Source organism: Rhizophagus irregularis, chromosome 2 (genome assembly GCF_026210795.1).
Source record: "Rhizophagus irregularis chromosome 2, complete sequence".
Classification (NCBI taxonomy): domain Eukaryota; kingdom Fungi; phylum Glomeromycota; class Glomeromycetes; order Glomerales; family Glomeraceae; genus Rhizophagus; species Rhizophagus irregularis.
Window position 1 is genome coordinate 4876501 of NC_089430.1, and position 23052 is coordinate 4899552.

General features: G+C 29.1%; 1 protein-coding gene across 1 annotated transcript; it reads left to right on the forward strand.

Annotated features, from left to right (window-relative positions):
• Nucleotides 1-22322: 22322 nt before the first annotated feature.
• OCT59_012407 (uncharacterized protein) lies at nt 22323-22764 on the forward strand (the record flags this gene model as incomplete). The annotated part of the gene is made up of 2 exons (XM_066134439.1): nt 22323-22676; nt 22750-22764. The coding sequence occupies 2 exons, from the start codon at nt 22323-22325 to the stop codon at nt 22762-22764; spliced, it is 369 nt and encodes a 122-aa protein (XP_065989703.1).
• Nucleotides 22765-23052: the final 288 nt, after the last annotated feature.

Sequence of the window (23052 nt, forward strand, 5' to 3'; positions counted from 1 at the left end):
TCTTTAACAATAAGAACAATTAGAAAGAATAATTATAAGCCACAAAAGATAGATTATAAGCAAAATACATAAAGCGAATTAAAAGAACATATAAAATAATGTCGGAAAGATTAAAGAACATAAAATAATATAAAAGGTAATATAAAAAGATAGTATAAAGATGGAACATAAAAGATAACATATTAAAAAGAACATATATAAAAAGATAGCATATTAGAAAGATAGTTCAAAGATAATATGTAAAAAGAACATAAAAGATAGTATATAGATAGAATAGAAAGTAGTGTAAATTTGTATAAATAGAGAACGGAATTCAAAGTAATTCCACAGTTCTCATCCACAGAACTCAATAAAAATATAAGTTTCATTTAATTATTTGTTAGTGAAGTTTAATATTAATTAAAGGTAATAGGTTCGCCCTAAACTTTAATTAATGTTTGCTTAATTAATTTTAATTGAATAAAATGAAGATGAATTAAATATACGTTTTTGAAAAGTAATAATTCGTAGCGAGAGCTATCGAAGTTTGAAATTAAAGGTAAAAGTGGATATAATTTGGGGAAAATTTAGAGAAGTTAAATTTTATTTTATATCGTTCGACGTTTTATATTACTAACGCTATTTATGTTGTGAACCAAGAATGTTGTTGTTATATGTTATTGTATGTTGTTTGTTAATTATGCTGTTGATTATTTGCTTGTTCGTTTAATTGTTCGTTCGTTCGATTATTCGTTCGTTTGACCATGAGAATGCCCGTTCGATGTGGCAACTCTGTAAATTTATGACAGAAGGAATTGGGGGATCTTACCGGTATCCGGATAAAAACTGGATAAAACCGCTACGGATCGAAACTCTATCTAGATGTAGTAACAAACGTCTAAAAATAAGCCAAGAAAATTAGATTCTCTATTCTTTATTATTGTTGTTAACCATTTTTTTCTTTCTTGCACTATTAAATAATTTCATTGCCAAAAAACCAAATTTATTTTTTTTTTTTAAAATCCAAAATTAAATTTCCCATGATTACTAGGAAACTTAAGCTTCTATATTAGTAAATTTATTTAAATCGTCAAATTTGAACATTAATCACTAAAAATTTCTATAAAAGGAATTTTCTATAAAATACTTGGATAAGACTTGCATAAGCAAAATTAATGAATTAATTTCACTTTTTGGCAACTGTAAAAATTTTAATATGAATGTAGAGTTACAGCCCATTACCTGTTCAACTTGGGGTTATGGAATAGAAATTTTGCCAAAGTTAACATGTTAACTCTGGTCAGAACTTTAATGCCGCCCAAATTAAAGTTATATGGATTTTTGCTTGGCCACATATGGCTAACTTGATGGTCGACTTTCTGATCATCAAGTGAGCCATATATGAAATTTTTATTAAATCTGGCCAAAATTATAATATTCAGCCAGAATTAAGTGGTGTGTTGACGGTCACTACTGATAACCTTTGATAATCTTTTTAAACAATGTCAGTTTTTTTAAATTTTATAGATATCTTGATCTGTATATTTATCGAGAAAAAGAATTTGATATTTATCCTGAGTATAAACGGGTAATTAAAGCTCTGAACGGTTCCGGTTTGAACCGGAAACTGATCCGGAACCGGCAAAAAATTCGGTTCAGTTCTCGGTTCGGTTTTGGACTTGGAACCGTCCGGTTCAGTTCGGTTCTATCCGAAATTAAGAAAAAATGCGAAAAAATGAATAACGACTATCCAGTGATCGTACAAGGACGAGCCATAGCTCGTTGGAATCCTCTCATCGAGACGCGTCGAATGGTGGTAAAATCAAGTCTATAGCATCGATAGATCACGAGATAGCACATGGTGAGTGTTTCTTAAAAAATTTGCATTAGAAAACTATCCAATGATGCTAGAGACATGAATTTACCACCATTCGACGCATCTCGACGAGACGAATCTAATGAGCTATAATTCGTCTTTTTACAATTACTGGATAGTCTTGTATTCGTTTTTTCGCATTTTTTTTAAATTTTCGAACGTCAAAAATTAAAATTCGATACAAGCGATTAAACGCCATCTATTGATCACATAAAGACGAATTTTAGCTCATTGGATTCGTCTCACTGAGACGAGTCGAATGGTGGTAAAATCAAGTCACTAGCATCGATAGATCGTTTTCTAATGCGAATTGTTTAAGAAACACTCACCATGGGCTATCTCACGATCTATCGATGCTAGAGACTTGATTTTACCACCATTCGACTCGTCTCAGTGAGACGAATCCAATGAGCTAAAATTCGTCTTTATGTGATCAATAGATGGCGTTTAATCGCTTGTATCGGAATTTTAATTTTTGACGTTCGAAAATTTAAAAAAAAATGCGAAAAAACGAATACACGACTATCCAGTGATTGTAAAAAGACGAATTATAGCTCATTAGATTCGTCTCGTCGAGATGCGTCGAATGGTGGTAAATTCATGTCTCTAGCATCAATGGATCGTTTTCTAATGCAAATTTTTTAAGAAACACTCACCATGTTCTATCTCGTGATCTATCGATGCTAGAGACTTGAATTTACCACCATTCGACGCGTCTCGATGAGAGGATTCCAACGAGCTATGGCTCGTCCTTGTACGATCACTGGATTGTCATATATTCGTTTTTTCGCATTTTTTCTTAATTTCGGATAGAACTGAACCGAACTGGACGGTTCCATTTCGGTTTTCGGTTCTACCCAAACCGCAAAAAAACCGAACCGAACCAACCCGTTTGGAGCTTTACGGGTAATACCCAATATGGAGTTGGGTAGTCGGGTAATACTTTTTTTGATTTGGGTATGACCCAGATCCAGACACCCCAGCCAAATGATCAACATAGTTTCTAAGCTAAGTGGGCGTGCACTACATCATAGCTTATAAACTGCCCATGGGCCAGATTAGCCCACGAGATCTGATTGGTCCAAACAACTTACCAACATTTAATTACAAATAAGTAAGGATGGTGCCGCAAATATGTAATTGCGGAATAATTGCGATTTACGGTATTGCGGAACATTGCAGATTTTTAAATCTAAAAATCCGCAAATCTGCAAATCCGCAATTATCCGCAATCCCACAAATATTCCGCAAAAAAAACTTTCTTTTTTTTAATAAAATATAATTACTACTAAAAAAAAAAAATATTTCTATTTATTATTAATAATAAAAGAAATTATTTTACATAAAAAAAAATTAAAAAAAACGCTGGAACCTATAGTTCTGGCGTTTTAATTAAAAAAAATTTAAAAGAAACCGCCGGAACCTATAGTTCCAGCGTTTTTACATAAAAAAAAATTAAAAGAAACCGCCAGAACTTATAGTTCCAGCGTTTTAATTAAAAAAAATTTAAAGAAAACGCCAGAACCTATAGTTCTGGCGTTTTTATTAAAAAAAATTTAAAGAAAACGCTGGAACTCATAGTTCCGGCGTTTTTACATAATAAAATTAAAAGAAAACGCCGGAACCTTAGTTCCGGCGTTTTTATTAAAAAAATTAAAAAGAAAACGCCAGAACCTTAGTTCCGGCGTTTTTATTAAAAAAAAAATTAAAAGAAAACGCCGGAACCTTAGTTCTGGCGTTTTTATTAAAAAAAAATTAAAAGAAAATGCCGGAACCTTAGTTCTGGCATTTTTATTAAAAAAAAACTAAAAGAAAACGCCGGAACCTTAGTTCCGGCGTTTTTATATAAAAAATCAAAAGAAAACGCTGGAACCTATAGTTCCGGCATTTTTACATAAAAAAATTCAAAAGAAAACGCCAGAACCTATAGTTCCGGCGTTTTTACATAAAAAAATTCAAAAGAAAATGCCGGAACCTATAGTTCCGGCGTTTTTACATAAAAAAATTTAAAGAAAACGCCGGAACCTATAGTTCGGCGTTTTTACATAAAAAAATTCAAAGAAAATGCCAGAACCTATAGTTCCGGCGTTTTTACATAAAAAAATTAAAGAAAACGCCAGAACCCATAGTTCTGGCGTTTTTATATAAATAAATTAAAAGAAAACGCCGGAACCTTAGTTCCGGCGTTTTTACATAAAAAAATCAAAAGAAAACGCCGGAACCTATAGTTCCGGCGTTTTTATATAAAATAATTAAAGAAAACGCCGGAACCTTAGTTCCGGCATTTTTATTAAAAAAAAATTTAAAGAAAACGCCGGAACCTTAGTTCCAGCGTTTTTACATAAAAAAATCAAAAGAAAACGCCAGAACCTATAGTTCCAACGTTTTTACATAAAAAAAATCAAAAGAAAACGCCGGAACCTATAGTTCCGGCGTTTTTTACATAAAAAAATTCAAAAGAAAACGCCGGAACCTATAGTTCCGGCGTTTTTACATAAAAAAAATCAAAAGAAAACGCCGGAACCCATAGTTCCGGCGTTTTATATAAATAAATTAAAAGAAAATGCCAGAACCTATAGTTCCGGCATTTTTATATAAAATAATTAAAAGAAAACGCCGGAACCCATAGTTCTGGCGTTTTTATTAAAAAAAATTAAAAAATATGCCGGAAGCAATAGTTCCAGCATTTTTGTATAAAAAACCTATTAGTTCTGGTGTTTTTTGTATGTAAGAAAATACCAAAACTGAATTGCGGAATTACGGGCTACTAACCGCAATTCAACTTCAAAATCCGCAATATTGCGGAATTTGAAAATCATTTGCGGACCCATCCTTACAAATAAGGCAATTTTATAACTTTTGACCGGATATTTACTTATAATATAAACTCATGGTCAAGGATTGCATTAATGTACATTTTGTACCACCTTGTAACTATAAAAAAGGCAAAAATTTTTCAAGGTTACACATTAATTTGGCCAGAATTAAGATAATTTCGCCCAGCAAAATTTGGCCGGAATTATAAAACGGACATAAATGTCCGTTTGCAAATTTGGCCAGAATTATAAAAACGGACATAAATTTGGCCAGCATTATGAATGTAAATATTTTAACTAATTATTCAATAATCATAAATAAATAAATTATATTTTATTGGCTTTGTCTCATCAAAATATGCTAAATAGTGGTAATTTCATATTTCTATTATCAATAAATAAAAGTTATTAGCATTTATAAATATTTAAAAATATAAAAAATTATTTCAAAAAAATGTTAATATGATTTTATTATTTATTTATTAATCCTAAAGGTATAAAACTGCTACCATTTAAAATATCTCAAAAAAACAATCCAACAAGCTATATATATTTTATCTTTCTATTTGTAATTACTTGATTTCAAGCTAAAGCAGTTTAGCTTTTAGCAATTTAATGTAAATATTTAATCAGATAACACTAGTCGAAATAAGGCAAATTGGAAATAAGGCAAATCGTCCTTATTTTGGCTAAATTTCGGCTAATAATTAACGATCGTCTGTATATCAGGTGACATTCGGCATAGCCGATTTCCGATTTCACTAGTCGAAAAAGGCCGGCCTATATTCAATTAAAAATTCGACCATGATCTACGATTAGACATTGGTCGAATAGTCTAATTAAACGTCATGCATTACGCGTATCAAAGTTTAAAAAAGGATCTTTTTTAAACTTTCCCCTTTCATCCCTTCCTTTCACGCACTTCACTTCATCCTTACTTTCCCTGTCCTTTCGTCCTTCCCCTCCCTTCCCCTATTGTCCTTTCCTTTCCCTTTCGTCCTTTCCTTGCTTCCCCTTTCTCTCTCCCCCTTTTCTCACACCTTTCTTCCGCCTTTTTTTCTTGGAAGTAATGTAAGTTTCGTTTCAAAACTTACATATTTTTTTTTAATTTTTTTTTTTAATTTAAGAAACGAATTTCTTTTCATTGTTTTTTTTTGTAGGACGCCAGCTTTAACACGAAACTAGACTTTAAGGTAAAAAACGGGAAAGTGAAGTTTTGTTAATTTAAGAAACAAACTAACGTTTCTTTTCATTATTTTTTTTTTGTAGGACGCATAGGAGGACGCCGGCTTTAACACGAAACTGGACTTTAAGGTAAAAAATAGGGAAAAGGGAAAGGAGAAGGGGATTTAGAACCAAGATTCTTAAGAATCTTGGTTTTTATTTTTTTTAATATTTCGGAACGGTTACTAACCGTTCCTTTCTTTTTTATAGGTTTCGGGCAGGCTTCCTGGTTTTGAAGAATGGAAAAGAACCAAAATTCATAAGTAAACGAATCTTGGTTTAATTTTTTTTGTTTTTTTTTTGTAATATTAACGAACGGTTACTAATAACCATTTTTTCTTTATTATTTTAGGATCGGGTTGGCTTCCGAATTCCGAAGAACAGAAAGAACTAAGTTTCGTAAGTACGAGTATGAAACTTGGTTTATTTTTTATTTTTTTTTTTTCCTATTATATGAATGGTTACTAACCATTCCTTTCTTTTTCTTATAGGTTCGGCTCGCCTGCCATGAGTTTTCCGAAGAACGGAAAAAAACTAAGATTCTGTACTACAAATCTTAGTTTTTTTTTTCTTTTTTAATATTTGGAACGGTTATTACTAACCGTTCTTTTTCTTTTATTTTTTATAGGTTCGGTGTCTCAGGAGAGGCTTCCGAGTTCTGAAGAACGAAAAAAAAACCAAGATTCGTAAGTATATACGAATCATGGTTTTAATTTTGTTTTTTTTTTAATTTTATTAATGAACAGTTACTAATAACCGTTCTTTCTTTTTTTAGGTTCACGAGTTCTGAAGAATAGAAAAGAACTAAGATTCGTAAGTATATACGAATCTTGGTTTTAATTTTTTTGTTTTGTTTAATTTTATTAATGAACGGTTACTAATAACCGTTCTTTTCTTTTTTTAGATTCGGATGGGCTTCCGATCTTTGGAAAAAGTGGAACCAAGATTTATAAGTAAGTACAAATCTTGGTTTAATTTTTTTTTATTATTATTATTACGAACGGTTACTAATAACCGTTCTTTTCTTTTTTTTTAGGATTGGGTGGATTTCCGAATTCCAAACAACGGAAAATTAAGATTCATAAGTAACTACTAATTACGAATCTTGATTTTTTTTCTTTTTTTTAATATTATTAATGAACGGTTACTAATAACCGTTCTTTTTTTTTTCTTTTCTTTTTTTTTAGAATCGGGTGGATTTCTGAATTCCGAAGAACAGAAAATCAAGATTCGTAAGTAACTACTAATTACGAATCTTGATTTTTTTTTCTTTTTTTTTTAATATTATTAATGAACGGTTACTAATAACCGTTCTTTTCTTTTTTTTTTAGGATCGGGTGGATTTCCGAATTCCAAAGAATGGAAAATCAAGATTCGTAAGTAACTACTAATTACGAATCTTGATTTTTTTTTCTTTTTTTTTAATATTATTAATGAACGGTTACTAATAACCGTTCTTTTCTTTTTAGGATCGGGTGGATTTCCGAATTCTGAAGAACGGAAAATCAAGATTCGTAAGTAACTACTAATTACGAATCTTGATTTTTTTTTCTTTTTTTTTTAATATTATGAATGAACGGTTACTAATAACCATTCTTTTCTTTTTTTTTAGGATCGGGTGGATTTTTGAATTCCGAAGTACAGAAAAGAACCAAGATTTGTAAGTATATACGAATCTTGGTTTTGTTTTTGTTTTTTTTTATTATTTGGAACGGTTTACTAACCGTTCCTTTCTTTTATTTTTTAGGTTTCGGGTTGACTTCTGAAGATCAAAAGAAAAGGAACCAAGATTCGTAAGTAAGTACGAATCTTGGTTTATTTTTTATTTTTATTTTTTATTATTTTGGAGCGGGTACTAACTGTTCCTTTCTTTTATTTTATAGGTTCGGGTGGGCTTCCAAGTTCCGGAGAATGGAAAAAGATCAAGATTTGTAGTAGAGCTCCGAATGGGTCAGGTCAGGTCAGGTTAATTGATAAACCTGACCTGAAATTTTTTTTCAGGTCAGATCAGGTCAGGTTATATCAGGTTGTCTGTTTGACCTGACCTGACCTGAAACCTGAAAAATTTCAGGACTATTTTTATTAAGTATTGAAAAAAAACGGTACAAAACGTTTTTTTTTTAATATAACATTATGAAAAAAATGTTTTCGCAACGTTTTTTTCTCGAAATATTGCGATTCAACATTTTTATATTAAAATCATATAAAAAAGTGAATCCCAATACTGCAATTCACGTTTTTTATATAGAATTAATATAAAAAAAGTGAGTTGCGGTATTGCGATTCACTTTTTTATATAGATTCTATATAAAAAAAGAGAGTTGCGGTATTGCGATTCACTTTTTTATATTGATTTCATATAATAAAAGTGAGTTGCGGTATTGCGATTCACTTTTTTATATAGATTCTATATAAAAAAGTGAATCGCAATATCGCAACTCTCTTTTATTATATGAAATCAATATAAAAAAGTGAATCGCAATACCGCAACTCACTTTTTTTATATAGAATCTATATAAAAAAGTGAATCGCAATACTGCAACTCACTTTTATTATAAAGTAGAATCAATAGGTTCAGGTCAACAGGTCAATCAGGTCAGGTCAATCTTCATACCTGACCTGAATTTTTTTTAAAAATCTCATACCTGACCTGAATTTCAGGTCAGGTCAGGTCAGGTTACCTGAATTTGGCTGACCTGTTCAGAGCTCTAATTTGTAGGTATATACGAATCTTGGTTAAATTTTTTTTATTAATATTAATGAATGGTTACTAATAACCGTTCTTTTCTTTTTTTATAGGTTTGGGTGGATTTCCGACGAATGGATGAACCAAAACCAAGATTCGTAAGTACGAATCATGGTTTATTTTATTATTATTATTTTATTATAATTTTGAATTAGCAATATTTATTTGTAATTTAGATAGATGCTAATAATAATAATATAATTATAAAGTTTTTAAGCATTTAATTAATAAATACATTTAATAAATTTGATAATAAAAATTGAAATAAATTCAGAAAAAAATAGTCCGATTTTTGTCCGATTTAAGTTCTGAAGTACATCTGATCACAGGTCAAAAAGTGAAAAATCAGGCACCAATTGGTGACTGATTGATGCCTGATTTTTCACTTTTCGACCTGTGGATTGACTGTCCAAATTTAGTATGATTTAGTTCTGATTTATGTCCGATTTAAGTTCCGAAGTACATCTGATTGGCAGTCAATCGAATAACAATCGGAATATATTTTTTTTGTAAAAATCAGACATATTTCAGCTGTAATTCGACCTAAAATAAGATATCTGATTTTTAGCCGATTTGCCTTATTTCGACTAGTGTAATAGACATTTGTTTTTTTTTTAAATCAGAATACTAGATATTATTGTTTTATTATTTATTTAATATATAAAAGTTATATGAACATTGTGTTTTATAAATATTATACAAAAATTTTGTAAAGAAAATTTACAAAAATTTATAATTGATATAATTAATTAATAATTTAATTTATTATTCTAATTGTTATAAAATAATACATCACATGCTATTTATGAAAGTTTACTTTAATATAATATATATATATTACATTAAGAATATATAAATAATTATTTAATTATCCAATTTATTATATACTATTTTTGTAGATAATGTTATATAAATATACTATTTATTTACTATTCGGCATTTAAAAAATGGTTTATTGAGAAAATATTGACTTTTTGGTTTTTTTATTTTTAAAATTGCCAAAAAATTGGATCTTTCAACTATTAGTATATTAAATATATGTGGAAGTTACATATATAAATATACCTAGTATTTAGTAGTAAATTAAATATATGTGAAAGTTACATAAACATATTGGTATTTAATATTTAAAATTATTTTATTAATTAAAATATTTTTTTTATTATTAGATGCAAATTATTTTAAAAATTGTCAAAAAATTAGATTCTTTAATTATTAGTACATTACATATGCAATTTAGCAATTGAAAAATTATTTTATTAATAGGCCATTGATTTTATTTTAGTTTTATTCTTTTTTTTAATTAGATATAATTTATTTTAGAAAATTAAATGATTTGATTCTTTTAATTATTAGTATATTATTATATCTATAGAAGTTGAATAAACATATCTATTTAATGGAATTTAATATTTAAATTATTTTATTAATATAAAACTTAATTTTTGTTTTGTTTTTATTTACAGTATTTATTATTTATTTATTTTTTATTAGATACAAATTATTTTAAATATTGTTAGAAATTGGATCAACAAAATCTATCTAATTAAAAAATTTTTGTCATATTTAGATTACCCTGTATAAATAATTTGAATTGTGTAACATTGAAAGTGTGCGTTCGATCTATTTCGTAATTATCATATCATAATTATATCATAATTTAAACTAATACATTTACAGTTAATTAAAATTTTAACTGTATTTTTTTTTTATTCTGGTGAATTAATTACTAACAAAAAAAAGTATAATTTCTCTTATACATTTATTTGTTGGTCATTTCCGCTCTCTTAGTTACCATGAACCATTTCTTTAATAATAATTTTTTTCAGTTTTTACCAAAAAACTGAAACTACCTTTTTAGTCTTTTTTTATTATCATTATTGTTTCTTTTGGTTAACTTAACCAAAATTTTTTTATTCTTATTGGATTTTTTTTCAGGGGATTTTTTTTTAATCAGAATTTATCAAAATTTTGGATTTTTTTTTTAACCCAAAAAATAGGCTATTCTTTTTTTTTGGTTTGGGTTAAGACTATAGAACTATATCCTATGGCTTTTTGTGGGATTTTTTTTAGTTAATGATATTGTTTCTAACTAATAAATTCATTTTTTTTTAGTGAGAATTTTTTTGATTATATAGATATTTTGTAATTAAATCAATAAATTTTTTGATAAATCTATATAACTAAAAAACTATATAACTTAAAAAATTTGTCTGACGTTTGGATTAGTCTCTGCATAATAATTTGAATTGTGTAACTTGAAATCCATGCCATATAATTAAAACCCGTGACATACCTCCGTCTGATCTATTTATCCGTGTACATTCCAATCAACTAATATAATTTCATTTTACCTTCAAACTGAAAAAAATTTTTTCTTCCTTTCTTCTTTCGGTTTAGTTTTTTTTTCAAACCGAAAATTTGATTTTTCTCATTCTTTTCCCATTTAGGTTTAATTTTTTTCCCAAACTGAAAATTATTTTTTTTTTCGAATTATTGCAAAATTTTTTTCGATACTTATTTTTTTCAGATTCCTTTTTTTTCAGAAATTTCCCTTTTTTTTGAACCAATTTCTTTCTTTATCCTTTTTCTTTCCCCCAAATTTATTTTTAATTTTTTTTTTCTTTTAATTTTTTTTTAAAAAATCACGCTGGATAAATAGTTTGATTTTCAAATTCATAAAAATCAAAAAAAAAATTGATATTTTTACAATATTTTATAATTAATTAATTGAAGAAATTGTTGATTTAATAATAGACTATTATAACCAAATCCATATCCAAAATTCTCTAAATAATCACCAGATTTTTGATTAAAAATTTTAATTCAAATGGTTTAGTTAAATTAATAATTTATCGAATAAAATGAGTATCAAAATAATAATAAATGAAATGAACAGATTTCTAATACATTTAAATGTTCAAATATTTTTCCTAAGTTGGTTATAAGTTTAAGATTGACGTAATAAAAATAAGAAATAATTAATTAATATACATATTAATATTTGTAGTATTTTCATAATATTTAAGTTTTTTCAATAAAAATTAATTTTTTAGAAGTATTCTTGATAATTATTTTTTCACAATTCCTAATTAATCCGAATTTCACTCTACGCTCAAACATCAAATCATTAATACATTATTCTAAAAAAAATGTATAAGAAATAGCAACACGAAAATAAAAATAATTTATTATTTATATCATTCTAATATTATAAATAGAGCTCCGAATGGGTCAGGTTAGGTCAGGTTTAAGGTTGCTTGCCGAAACCTGTTTGGCCTAATGCCGAAAGGTGAAACCTCTTATATAGTGCCGAAACGCCGAAACGCCAAAACGCCGAAACCTGTCAAAATTGCGAAACTGCCGAAACATGCCGAAACCTCTATAATAGGTTTCTCTGTAGTTTCGGCATAGTTGATCATAAGATTTGCATATAGTTACGCCAAGTTACACCAATTAATAATATAATTTAGATGATCAAATAATCTACAAATAAAAGATTAAACTTCAATATTTTACTGTCGTCTTAGTTCTTTTAAGCTTTATCTAGTGTTAGAATTTTCATTTCTAACTCCCATATTAATATTATGATATTACACGTTTTTACAGTTTTTTTTTAAGGGGCTTATATTCATTAAAGGAAAATGCGTAACATGCATTTAATAAACCCAATTCCGTCATCTCCTTTAACACTGAACTAAAGTTTCTTTTACTTTCTTCCATTTTCTTAATAATAATATTAATAATAAACTGTTTCAAATGACTGATCACATAGAAGATTCACCCATTAAAATGAAAAATAGAGGAGGTCGGCCACCTAATAGCATTTGGGAAGATATTAATAAAGGAGAAGCTGTTGGTTCTGGCAAATTTGCCGCCTCCTGCAAGTACTGTAAGAATACATGGTCACGCGGTGAAGTTTCAAAGCTCGAAGAGCATCTTTCAAACCATTGTCCAGATGCGCCAGCAGCAGTTGTTAGAAGGTATATGACTAAAGTAATAGAACGGCAAGATAAGTCCAAGTCATCCAAAAAAGAAAAATACTCTGAAGGTCAAAGTAACATGGATGATTACCATGATTCAACAGAGCTTAACGAACAAAGATGTACACGAATTAATCGTGCATTAGTTAAATTTTTTATTGCGTGCGGAATTGCGTTTAGAGTAGTGGAACATCCCTTTTTCATCAATTTTATAAAAGAGCTTAATGCCGGGTACAATACACCAACAAGGGAAGTATTAGTAAATCAACTACTTGAACGTGAATTAGCTCAAGTGAACTTCAAAGTTAATTCTGAGCTTGAAAAGGAAACGAATTTAACGTTAGGTTTGTTAAATTAAATAGGCTATCATACGTCATTTTTATTTAATCTTACTTACTATATAATATTAATTTATAATTTAGCCTTTGATGGTTGGACGTCTGGTACACATCGTTCAATTTGGAACTTCATTGTAATGACTCCGTCGCGTAAAGAATATCTTTATCAACTTTCTGATTTGTCTGAAAATTCGCACACTGCAGAATATCTAGTTACAGTAATTGAAAAGGTTATAGAAGGTATTGGAGAAGATCGAATATGTGCTGTAGTTTCCGATAATGCGGCCAATGTTCGTAATGCACGAAAAATTATACATGAGAATCATCCAAAGATTGAGAATGTGCGATGCGTTGCACATTCTATCAATTTAATTGCATGCGACATCGTCAAGGAGAAGTTTGGGGAACGTTTATTAAAACGTGTTAATATTTTGACAACCTTTTTTAGAAGTTCTCATCAGGCTAATGCAAAACTTGCTCAAATAATTAAAGAAAAAGGAATTAGTGGAGGAGGATTAAAATTATATTGCAAGACACGCTGGACTACTGCTAGTGAATCCGTAAATTCAGTAATAAATTTGGAATCAGCACTAGAAGAAATGGCCAGCGATCACGATAAAGTGCTAACAAATGATAAAATAAAACCGATTATTCAATCGAGAAATTTTTTTTCAAATTTACGAGTTCTTGGGTTTGTTCTGGATCCTCTAAGAAAAGCGGTACTTTCATTAGAATCGAGAAGAGCTACACTTGCAGATTGTTTCCTGAGCTTGGCAAGACTTGCAGCTACATTAAAAAAGTTACCCAAATCATTAAATCCTGCATTCCGAAGTCATTGTATCAAAGTAATAAATGAAAGATTTGATGAATTCGATGATGATAAGTATATTACTTGTTTTTTTATGGATCCCAGATTTAGAAACGCGCCACTTAAAAAATGCGCCCTCATGAGAATTATCAAATGTGCAGCTTCAATCGGGAAAAATTTAGGTTTCGACCGTTACGAAGCTGAAACTTTATGTGATCAAATACAGAAATATATTAATGAGCAAGAGCCATTTGACCTAGATATCGGTTTTGCTAAAGATAATCCTGTGAATTGGTGGAAATATATTAATACCGAACCAGAACCAGATGTCCTGCCAAGAATTGCAAGTTATCTATTTGCAATATGTCCTAACTCAGCAACTTGCGAACGTGGATTTTCGACTTTAGGATGGCTATTTCATAAACGTCGCTTAAATCTTAATGTGGATAAACTAGAATCCATGTGCAAATTAATTTTGTATTGGAAATCCAATTCAAAAACTGAACTTGGATTTTATGGAATTGATCAAAAAAAGAATACTCGTCTTAGTGATGATGAGATCAATATACGTATTGCAGAAGCTTTTGCAGAAGATGACGATGAGGAATATAATGAGGAGCAAGCTTCTACTCAGAGATTAACTACAAGCGGCGAAACAATACCCGAAGACAATTGCCGTGTAGTAATCGAAAGTCTATGGATTGATCAATTTGTTAATTTATCGCATGATTCAATTACTAGTGAAATCGGCGATATTCCAAGAGATATATTGGATGATTCAGATGAAAATAATGCGGAAGATGATGAAGTTGATGATAGTGGTAATAACAAGAGACCCGGAGAAGGTGACTATGATTATGATATAGATGATGTATTAGGTATGGATGACGGTGATAATAATGACGATAATTATGATGATAATGAGGAATAATAATAATGAGAAATAATTACAATAGTTAATCCAATGAGAATTAATTCTAATATCATGTGATTTAAATAATGATACTATTTAGGAAATAAATGATGTAATTATGCAGGGCAAAATATTCACGATCAAAGTCCAGTTAACATATAATTATGCAGGCAATGCAGGCAATTGTAATTTTATATTATATTTTAAAACATTGCAATTTAATTAAGGAATAAGGATAAGCATATTATATTTTAAAAATAGTGCAATTTAATTAAGGAATAAGGATAAGCATATTATATTTTAAAAATAGTGCAATTTAATTAAGGAATAAGGATAAGCATATTATATTAGAATCAATAAGTTTTAAGGACTTCGTTAATTAAATTTATTACATTAGATCAATAAATTTTAAGAACTGCGTTACAAAAAAAAATTTAGAACTGCGTTAATTAAATTTATTACATTAGAATCAAAACTGTGTTTATTTTGTTACAAATACTTTAATTATGTAGAATGTTATTATGTTCATCAGTTCATGTTTTAAACATTATAACGAATTTTAAAATTATTATAAATATTATGAAATTTGAATTTTTTTTTCGCAATTCAAAACCAAATTGTATTTTAATTTTCAAATTGTATTTAATTTTCAAATTTCAAGTTACGAAAAAATCATAAAAATAAAAAATGGCAGCATTAGTACCTTTTGTCCCACCGCCACCACCAGTATTCCAATGGACGATTAACGCAGCTAGGCAATTAATCGCGAAGCGGAGAAACTTACATCAGCAATTTGAAAGAATTGCAAACCGTCATCATGTAAATGCATGGACAATAATAGCAAATAGGGTGTTCGTTGCAACGGGATTTGCAGCGACACCCAGGCAATGCCAAACAAAATGGAATGCCCTCAAACGAGGTTATGAAAACCTCAGTAGGATAATAAATAATAATGATGACGACATTCCTATTATAAGCCCAAATAGTTTCGATAGAGCGTGTTTTGCTGATATGAACGATGAATTCTGGTTACAAACCGGTAATTATTATTAATTATTATTTTAAATTAATTTTATTTAGGCAATTCATTCAATTCATTAATATTTTTATTGGATTTTAGATCTGTTTAGACGAGAGTATCGACGGCAGCATGCTGCGCATGATCGACATCGATATGAATATAGATTGCGAAGGGAAAGAAGAAGGTCGCGATCTAGGTCTCGATCAAGAAGTAGATCAAAAAGTAGAGATAGAAGACGAGATAGAAGTAGAGATAGAAGACGAGATAGAAGTAGAGATAGAAGACGGGACAGAAGTAGAGATAGAAGAAGAGGTAGAAGCAGGTCCCCACATAGAAGATAAAGATATTATTAAATTTTAATTTTTATTATATTTTTAATCGTGTATTTTATTAGTTTAATATTAAATATTATAAAATAAATATTTACATACAAAAAATCATATTGTCTTTAATCTTTATTCTTATAAATTGTTTAAATGCCGAAACTCTAATTAAATCATATAGAAAGTATTGCCGAAACGCCGAAACAGTTTTGGCAAGTTACGGCAGTTTCACGATTTTGATAGGTTTCGCAGTTTCGGCATTTCTTGATGATTTCGTGAAACTAGTTTCGGCAGTTTCGCGTACGCCATTCTGCCGAAACCCTCTAGTTTCGGCAAGCAACCTTAGTCAGGTTAATTGATAAATCTGACCTGAAATTTTTTTTCAGGTCAGGTCAGGTCAGGTTATATCAGGTTGTCTGTTTGACCTGACCTGACCTGAAACCTGAAAAATTTCAGGACTATTTTTATTAAAGTATTGAAAAAAAATGGTACAAAACTTTTTTTTTTAATATAATATTATGAAAAAAAACGTTTTTGCAACGTTTTTTATTAAAATATTGAAAAAAAATATTGCAAAACGTTTTTTTTAATATAACATTATGAAAAAATGTTTTCGCAACATTATTATTGAAATATCAAAAAAAAACGTTACGAAACATTTTTTAATATAATATTATAAAAAAACGTTTTCGCAACATTTTTTCTCGAAATATTGCGATTCAACATTTTTATATTAAAATCATATAAAAAGTGAATCCCAATACTGCAATTCACTTTTTTTATATAGAATTAATATAAAAAAAGTGAGTTGCGGTATTGCAATTCACTTTTTTTATATAGAATTAATATAAAAAGTGAATCGCAATATCGCAACTCACTTTTATTATATAAAATCAATATAAAAAAGTAAATCGCAATACTGCAACTCACTTTTTTTATATAGAATCAATATAAAAAAGTAAATCGCAATACTGCAACTCACTTTTATTATATAAAATCAATATAAAAAAGTGAATCGCAATACTGCAACTCACTTTTATTATATAGTAGAATCAATAGTTTCAGGTCAACAGGTCAATCAGGTCAGGTCAATCTTCATACCTAGTGTTTGGATCCAGATAGAAACCGTCATCCGGATAAAATAAAAAAATTATCCGGTTTTTATCCAGGTTATCCGTTTCGGATAAAAATCCGGATATATCTGGATAAAAACCGAAATCCGGATAAATTTATATTAAAATTTTTTTTGTAGATCGGTTTTAACAGATAATTTTGTGGAACCTAATAAATAAATTTCGTGGTACTTATTTGTGGCTTTTAATTAAATTCGTGGCAATTATTTAATTAATCATAAAAACAATAGCATTTATTAGTTAAAATCGTGGCATTTATTTAATTAAAATCATGGCATTATTTGATTAAATTGATGGCTTTAATTTGTGGCTTTATTTAAATTAAATTCGTGGCATTTATATGATTAAGTTCATAGCATTTATTTGTTTAAATTCGTGGCATTTATTTGATTAATTATGGCTTTAAATTTGTGCAAGGCTTTATTTAAATTAAATTCATAGCATTTATGTGATTAAATTCGTGGCATTTATATGATTAAATTCATGGCATTTATATGATTAAATTCGTGGCATTTATGTGATTAAATTTGTGGCATTTATTTGATTGAAATTTATGCACATTTGTGCCAATTAAAATTTGCAAAATTTTATTAATTAAATTTTGATTTATGAATTATTTATTTTTTATCAAAATTAATCTAGCTCTAAGCCTTAATTGAAATAAATAAATAGTGCATTTATTTTCCATCTTTCTGGATTTTTTTTTATAATTTCATTTATTGAATAAATAAAATAATTCATAAAATTATGGAAAATCAAAATTATATTGTCTTAAGCGAAAATGAAGGTTCTAGTGATGAAATTGCAGAAATTACTCCAATACCATCAAGAAGAGGACGCCCTGCAAAATCATCTAAAACATTTGGAAAACAAAAAATGGCAAGTACTAGTGAAAAATCAGATCAAGAATCATTAACTGCATTTGAATCAACAAGTCAAATATCAAATGATTCAAATCCCTTTAAGCAAACTACTTCAAAAATCAAGCCACAAACAAAAGTAAGTTGGGTATGGGATTATTTTGTTAAAAAGCAAAATGAAAGTGGAGAAGTACGTGCATATTGTCAGTTTATATTAGAAAATGGGGAAAAATGTTCAAAACACTATAAATATGATGGATCTACAGGAAATCTTAGTTACCATGCTATTAAACATGGAATTACACCACCTACAGAAAGTATTACATCTGAAAATAAATCAATGCCAACTCAATCTACTATGTCCAATATTAATGGACAAAAAGAAAAAGAATTATCTACATTACGATGGATTCTTTTAACAACCCAACCACTTTCTACTGTAACTAATAAGGCCTATATTGAGCATATGCATATTATTGATCCAATATTCACAGTTCCTGGAGCAAAAAAAATAAGAATGATGATTGCTCGTAGTTATGGGTATAATAGAGATAAATTAAAGCTACTTTTAAAAACTGCTCAATCAATATCTTTAACTACTGATTTATGGTCTTCTCGTTCAAAACATGGATATTTGGGTTTAACAGCAACTTGGATCAATAAAGATTTTGAAATAATGGATGTTTTGCTTGAAATTTCTTATTTTCCAACCCCACATACTGCACAAGCAATTACTGAAGTAATCAAAAAAGCTATTCAAAAATGGGAAATTGAAAGCCAGGTTATATCAATAATAGCAGATAATGGAGCTAATATAGTAGCTGCCATTCGAGATTTAGAACCAATTAAAAGACTCTCTTGTGCTGCCCATACCTTACAATTGGCAATTAATAAAGGTTTAAAGGTTGTAGAAGATTTGGTATCACGTGTAAAACAATTAATCAATTTTTTTTCCACTCAAAAACAAATTGAAAGACTGATTAACGTTCAAAAAGACATTGGTTATAAAGAAACATACCATTTAATACAAGATATATCTACTAGGTAAATTTTTTACATTTAATTAATTACTATTCAATTAAATTTTAATATTTTATTATTATAATTTTAATTAAAATTTGATGTAATTTTATTTGATTATTTAAGGTGGAACTCTTCTTATTTAGCATGGGATAGGCTTATTTTTCTTCAATATGCAGTACTTCAACTAGGGTATGGAAGAGTTCAGGTCCAGGACTTTAGGACTGAGTCTTTGAACTCAGTCTTGGTAAGACCTAGTCCTAATTTTGGGACTTAATTTGGACGGTCCCAAATCGGTTTTTATAATAAACAATATAAATAAATTTAGAGATTAATTTCGCAGATCTTTACTGCAATTTAATAAGTCATGTGAAATATGTAAATCATGACACGTCTCTTACCGTCAAAATTTTCGCGTTTTGCATTTTACTTTACTTCACTCTTCCCATTGTTTTTTCCTTCCCATTAAATTTTTCAGTAAAAATGTCTTATTCGAATTATGATTTTGAAGATTTTAACAATTTTGATGAATTTGAACCTTTTGAACAAGATGCACCTCCTATAGAAGATGAAGAAAATGATGATAATGATGACAGTGAAGAAGAAACCTCACCTCAATCTCGCCGAACTTCACCAACATGGAAGTATTTTAACGAACAAACAACTCAACATCCAGGATATCCAGTTTGTTGCAAATGTCAATGTGTTTTTGGAAAAAAAACTGGAATTTCAACTTTAAAACGACACTTAGAATCTATACATAAAATAAAGATAGGAAATGTCAAAAATACAGGAAAGAATCAAAGTATTTTGAATTTTAGGCAAACTGATCCTTGGCCTGAAAAAGAAAAAAATGAACGAGATATTGCAGTAGTAGAGTGGGTAATTGGAGATGCACAACCCTTCCGTTCTGTTGAAAATTTGCGATTTAAAATTATGATCAATAAATTTGATTCTCGATATCAAATTCCAGATGAAAAAACAGTAAAAACTTTGGTAGTTGATTATTTTAAAGAAAAACGTAAAAATATACAAGAAGATCTAAATGCAATTCCGGGCAAATTATCTTTAACAGCCGATATGTGGACTTCAACATGTAATAATGATGCATTTCTTGGCCTGACAATTCATTATGTTGACAATAATTGGAACCTAAAAAACTTTTTATTAGATATTATTTCTTTTACTACCCGTCATACTGGAAATAATATAGCAAATGCAATAAAATCAGTTTTAACAGAATTTAATCTACTTGAAAAAACTTTGGCTTTAACTACTGATAATGAATCGGCGATGGTAGTTTGTGGAAGAATAATTGCAGAAGAACTTACAAAAGAACTTAATGATCAGTCTTTTCGACATTATAGGTGCTCTGCACATATTTTAAATTTGGCCGCGCAGCAAGGAATTAAAATTATTGATGATGAGGTTGTTAAAATTCGTGAGTTAATGAAAAAAATTAAACACTCAACTCTAAGGTGTGATAGATTACGAGAATTGTGTTCAATAGAAAATTTAACATATTACAAACCACAATTAGATGTTGAGACCAGGTGGAATAGCACCTATTACATGATTGTAAAATTCCAAAAAATGTTGCGACCTATTGAAATGTTAGCTGCAACAGATCAAGACATTAAAAAATTCGTACCGGACGCGCAAGGATGGATAAAAATAAATGTAAGTGTTAGCTATTCTTCATTAATAACGATATTAACATTAATTAATAACATAACTAATCCAAAAAATAAACTACATTATGACTAATTTACAATATAAATAGGATACACTTACGTTACTGGAACCATTAGAAAAAGCAACAGTATTGCTTTCAGCTTCCTCCTATCCCACCATTTCTGATGTAAGGTTTTTGTTTCTTGGAATCCAACAACATCTAAACGATTATATTGGAAAAGAAGAATTTAGTCAAAGTGAAGTAGCATCATCAATACTTCAAAAAATTGATCAGTATTGGGAAGTAGTGGATTCATCTACCTTAGCGTCTACGGTACTAGATCCACGCACAAAACTTACTTTGTTTTCTGCTGGAGAAGAATCAACAAATGCAATTAATGCAGTAAAAAGGCGTTTTTCTGAATATCATACACCAATGTCTCAACCAGCTGTAATTAATCATGATAATGGTGAAATAGCAAGCACTCGTGATTACTTTCATCAATTAAAGAGGAGGCGATTAAATAATAGTACCGCATTAAATATTACAAGACCATCAACTGGAATTTATGAGGAGATTGACCGGTATCTTGCTTTGCCATGTGATGATAATGTTGCGCCATTGCTATGGTGGCAGGTTCATTTTCGAGAGTTTCCAGCATTAGGTGCAATGGCACGAGACTATTTATCCATTCAGGCTACTAGTGTTGCGTGTGAGCAAGCATTTTCTGTGGCGAGTAATACTATAACTCGCACAAGAAATAGATTGCAACCAGATACGTCTCGTGCATTATTGTGTTCAAAAAGTTGGCTTGAAAAAGGAATAGGAAAGAAAAGAAATTAAGAGTAATGGGTAACGTTTAATTGTTTATAGTAATATAATCACTGTATATACTTTTATTAATCAAGTTCAGAAAAATTTTTTTCAACTTACAAAATAAAAAATGTGGCTTTGGTGGGAATTATTACAACGCCATTACTTAAATGGTTAGCATTTTGATTATCGACGAATTAATAAATTTTTTTTGTAGCTCGTAATAAATAAATTATTTAAGTATTTTTTGTTTAAAATTAACCAATCAATTCAATCGGGACTAAGTCCTAACTTAAGTCCTAGTTTCGGTCCTTAAACTGGGTCCGGTCTGTCCATGTGCCAGGACCTGTAAGTCTTGGGACTTTAACCGGACTGTAACGGACTTTCCATTCCCTAACTTCAACTAAATATAAATTTGTCATGTTCTCTCAAACCTGAAGAAAAAGCTGATGGTAATAGATTAAAAAAACTTGTGTTAAAGGATAATGAATGGGAATTATTGGATGAATTATGTAATATATTAGCACCATTTGAAAAAGCTACACGAGATTTTTCTGGAAGTACCTATATAACATTAAGTCAAATGTTCCCCATCATTACAAATCTTACAAATTCCTTAAAACCAGTTGATAATTTACATGAGGAATATGAAGAACCTGATGATAATACCATTATATCTGATACAGAAGAGAATTTAACTAACCAGTCAACTGGAATAGATTATAATAATATTTCAGAAGTTATAAAAAATGTAAAAAAATATATATATATAGGCTTTAAAACACTACTGGTCAATGCCAGATGAGTTTGGCATTATGGCAGCACTTTTAGACCCACGATATAAAGATCTTAATTTTATATCTGATGAAAATATAAAAGTAAAAATTCATTCAAGTTTACAGATACAATATGATCAGTTGAAAAGAGAAATGCAACAACAAATTAGTACTCCACCATCACCCACAATTACACCAATTTCAACAATTTCAGCTGATACTAGTAGAAGTTCAACTCCCAGTACAAAATCTTTACATGAGTATAGAGAGATGCGTGAAAAATCAATAAGAAAAGTATTTCAAACAACAGAAAAATCTACTGCATCATCAACAATAGCTGATGAAATTACTACTTATTTTCTCTTGCCAGTTGTTAGAGAAAATAAAAATCCATTAAATTGGTGGAAGACTAAAAAAGAAAATTTTCCAATTCTTTCTATTATAGCACAAAAATACTTAGGAATTCCTGCTACTTCTGTAGCTTCTGAGCGACTTTTTTCTGATGCAGGGAATTACATTACGGCAAAAAGAAGTTTATTGGATCCTAATTTAGTAGGAAAAATGGTATTTTTAAAACGCAACATGCAAACTATGGATCATATTAATGTATTTCCACCAGATTTAGAAGTGGAAAATAATGATTTTGTGGAGGATGAGGATGTATTAGAATAATTGATATTAAATTTATTTTTGTTAGTGTCTTATTTTTATTATGTAAATGTTTTTAAATAAAGTGAATTTTACTTTT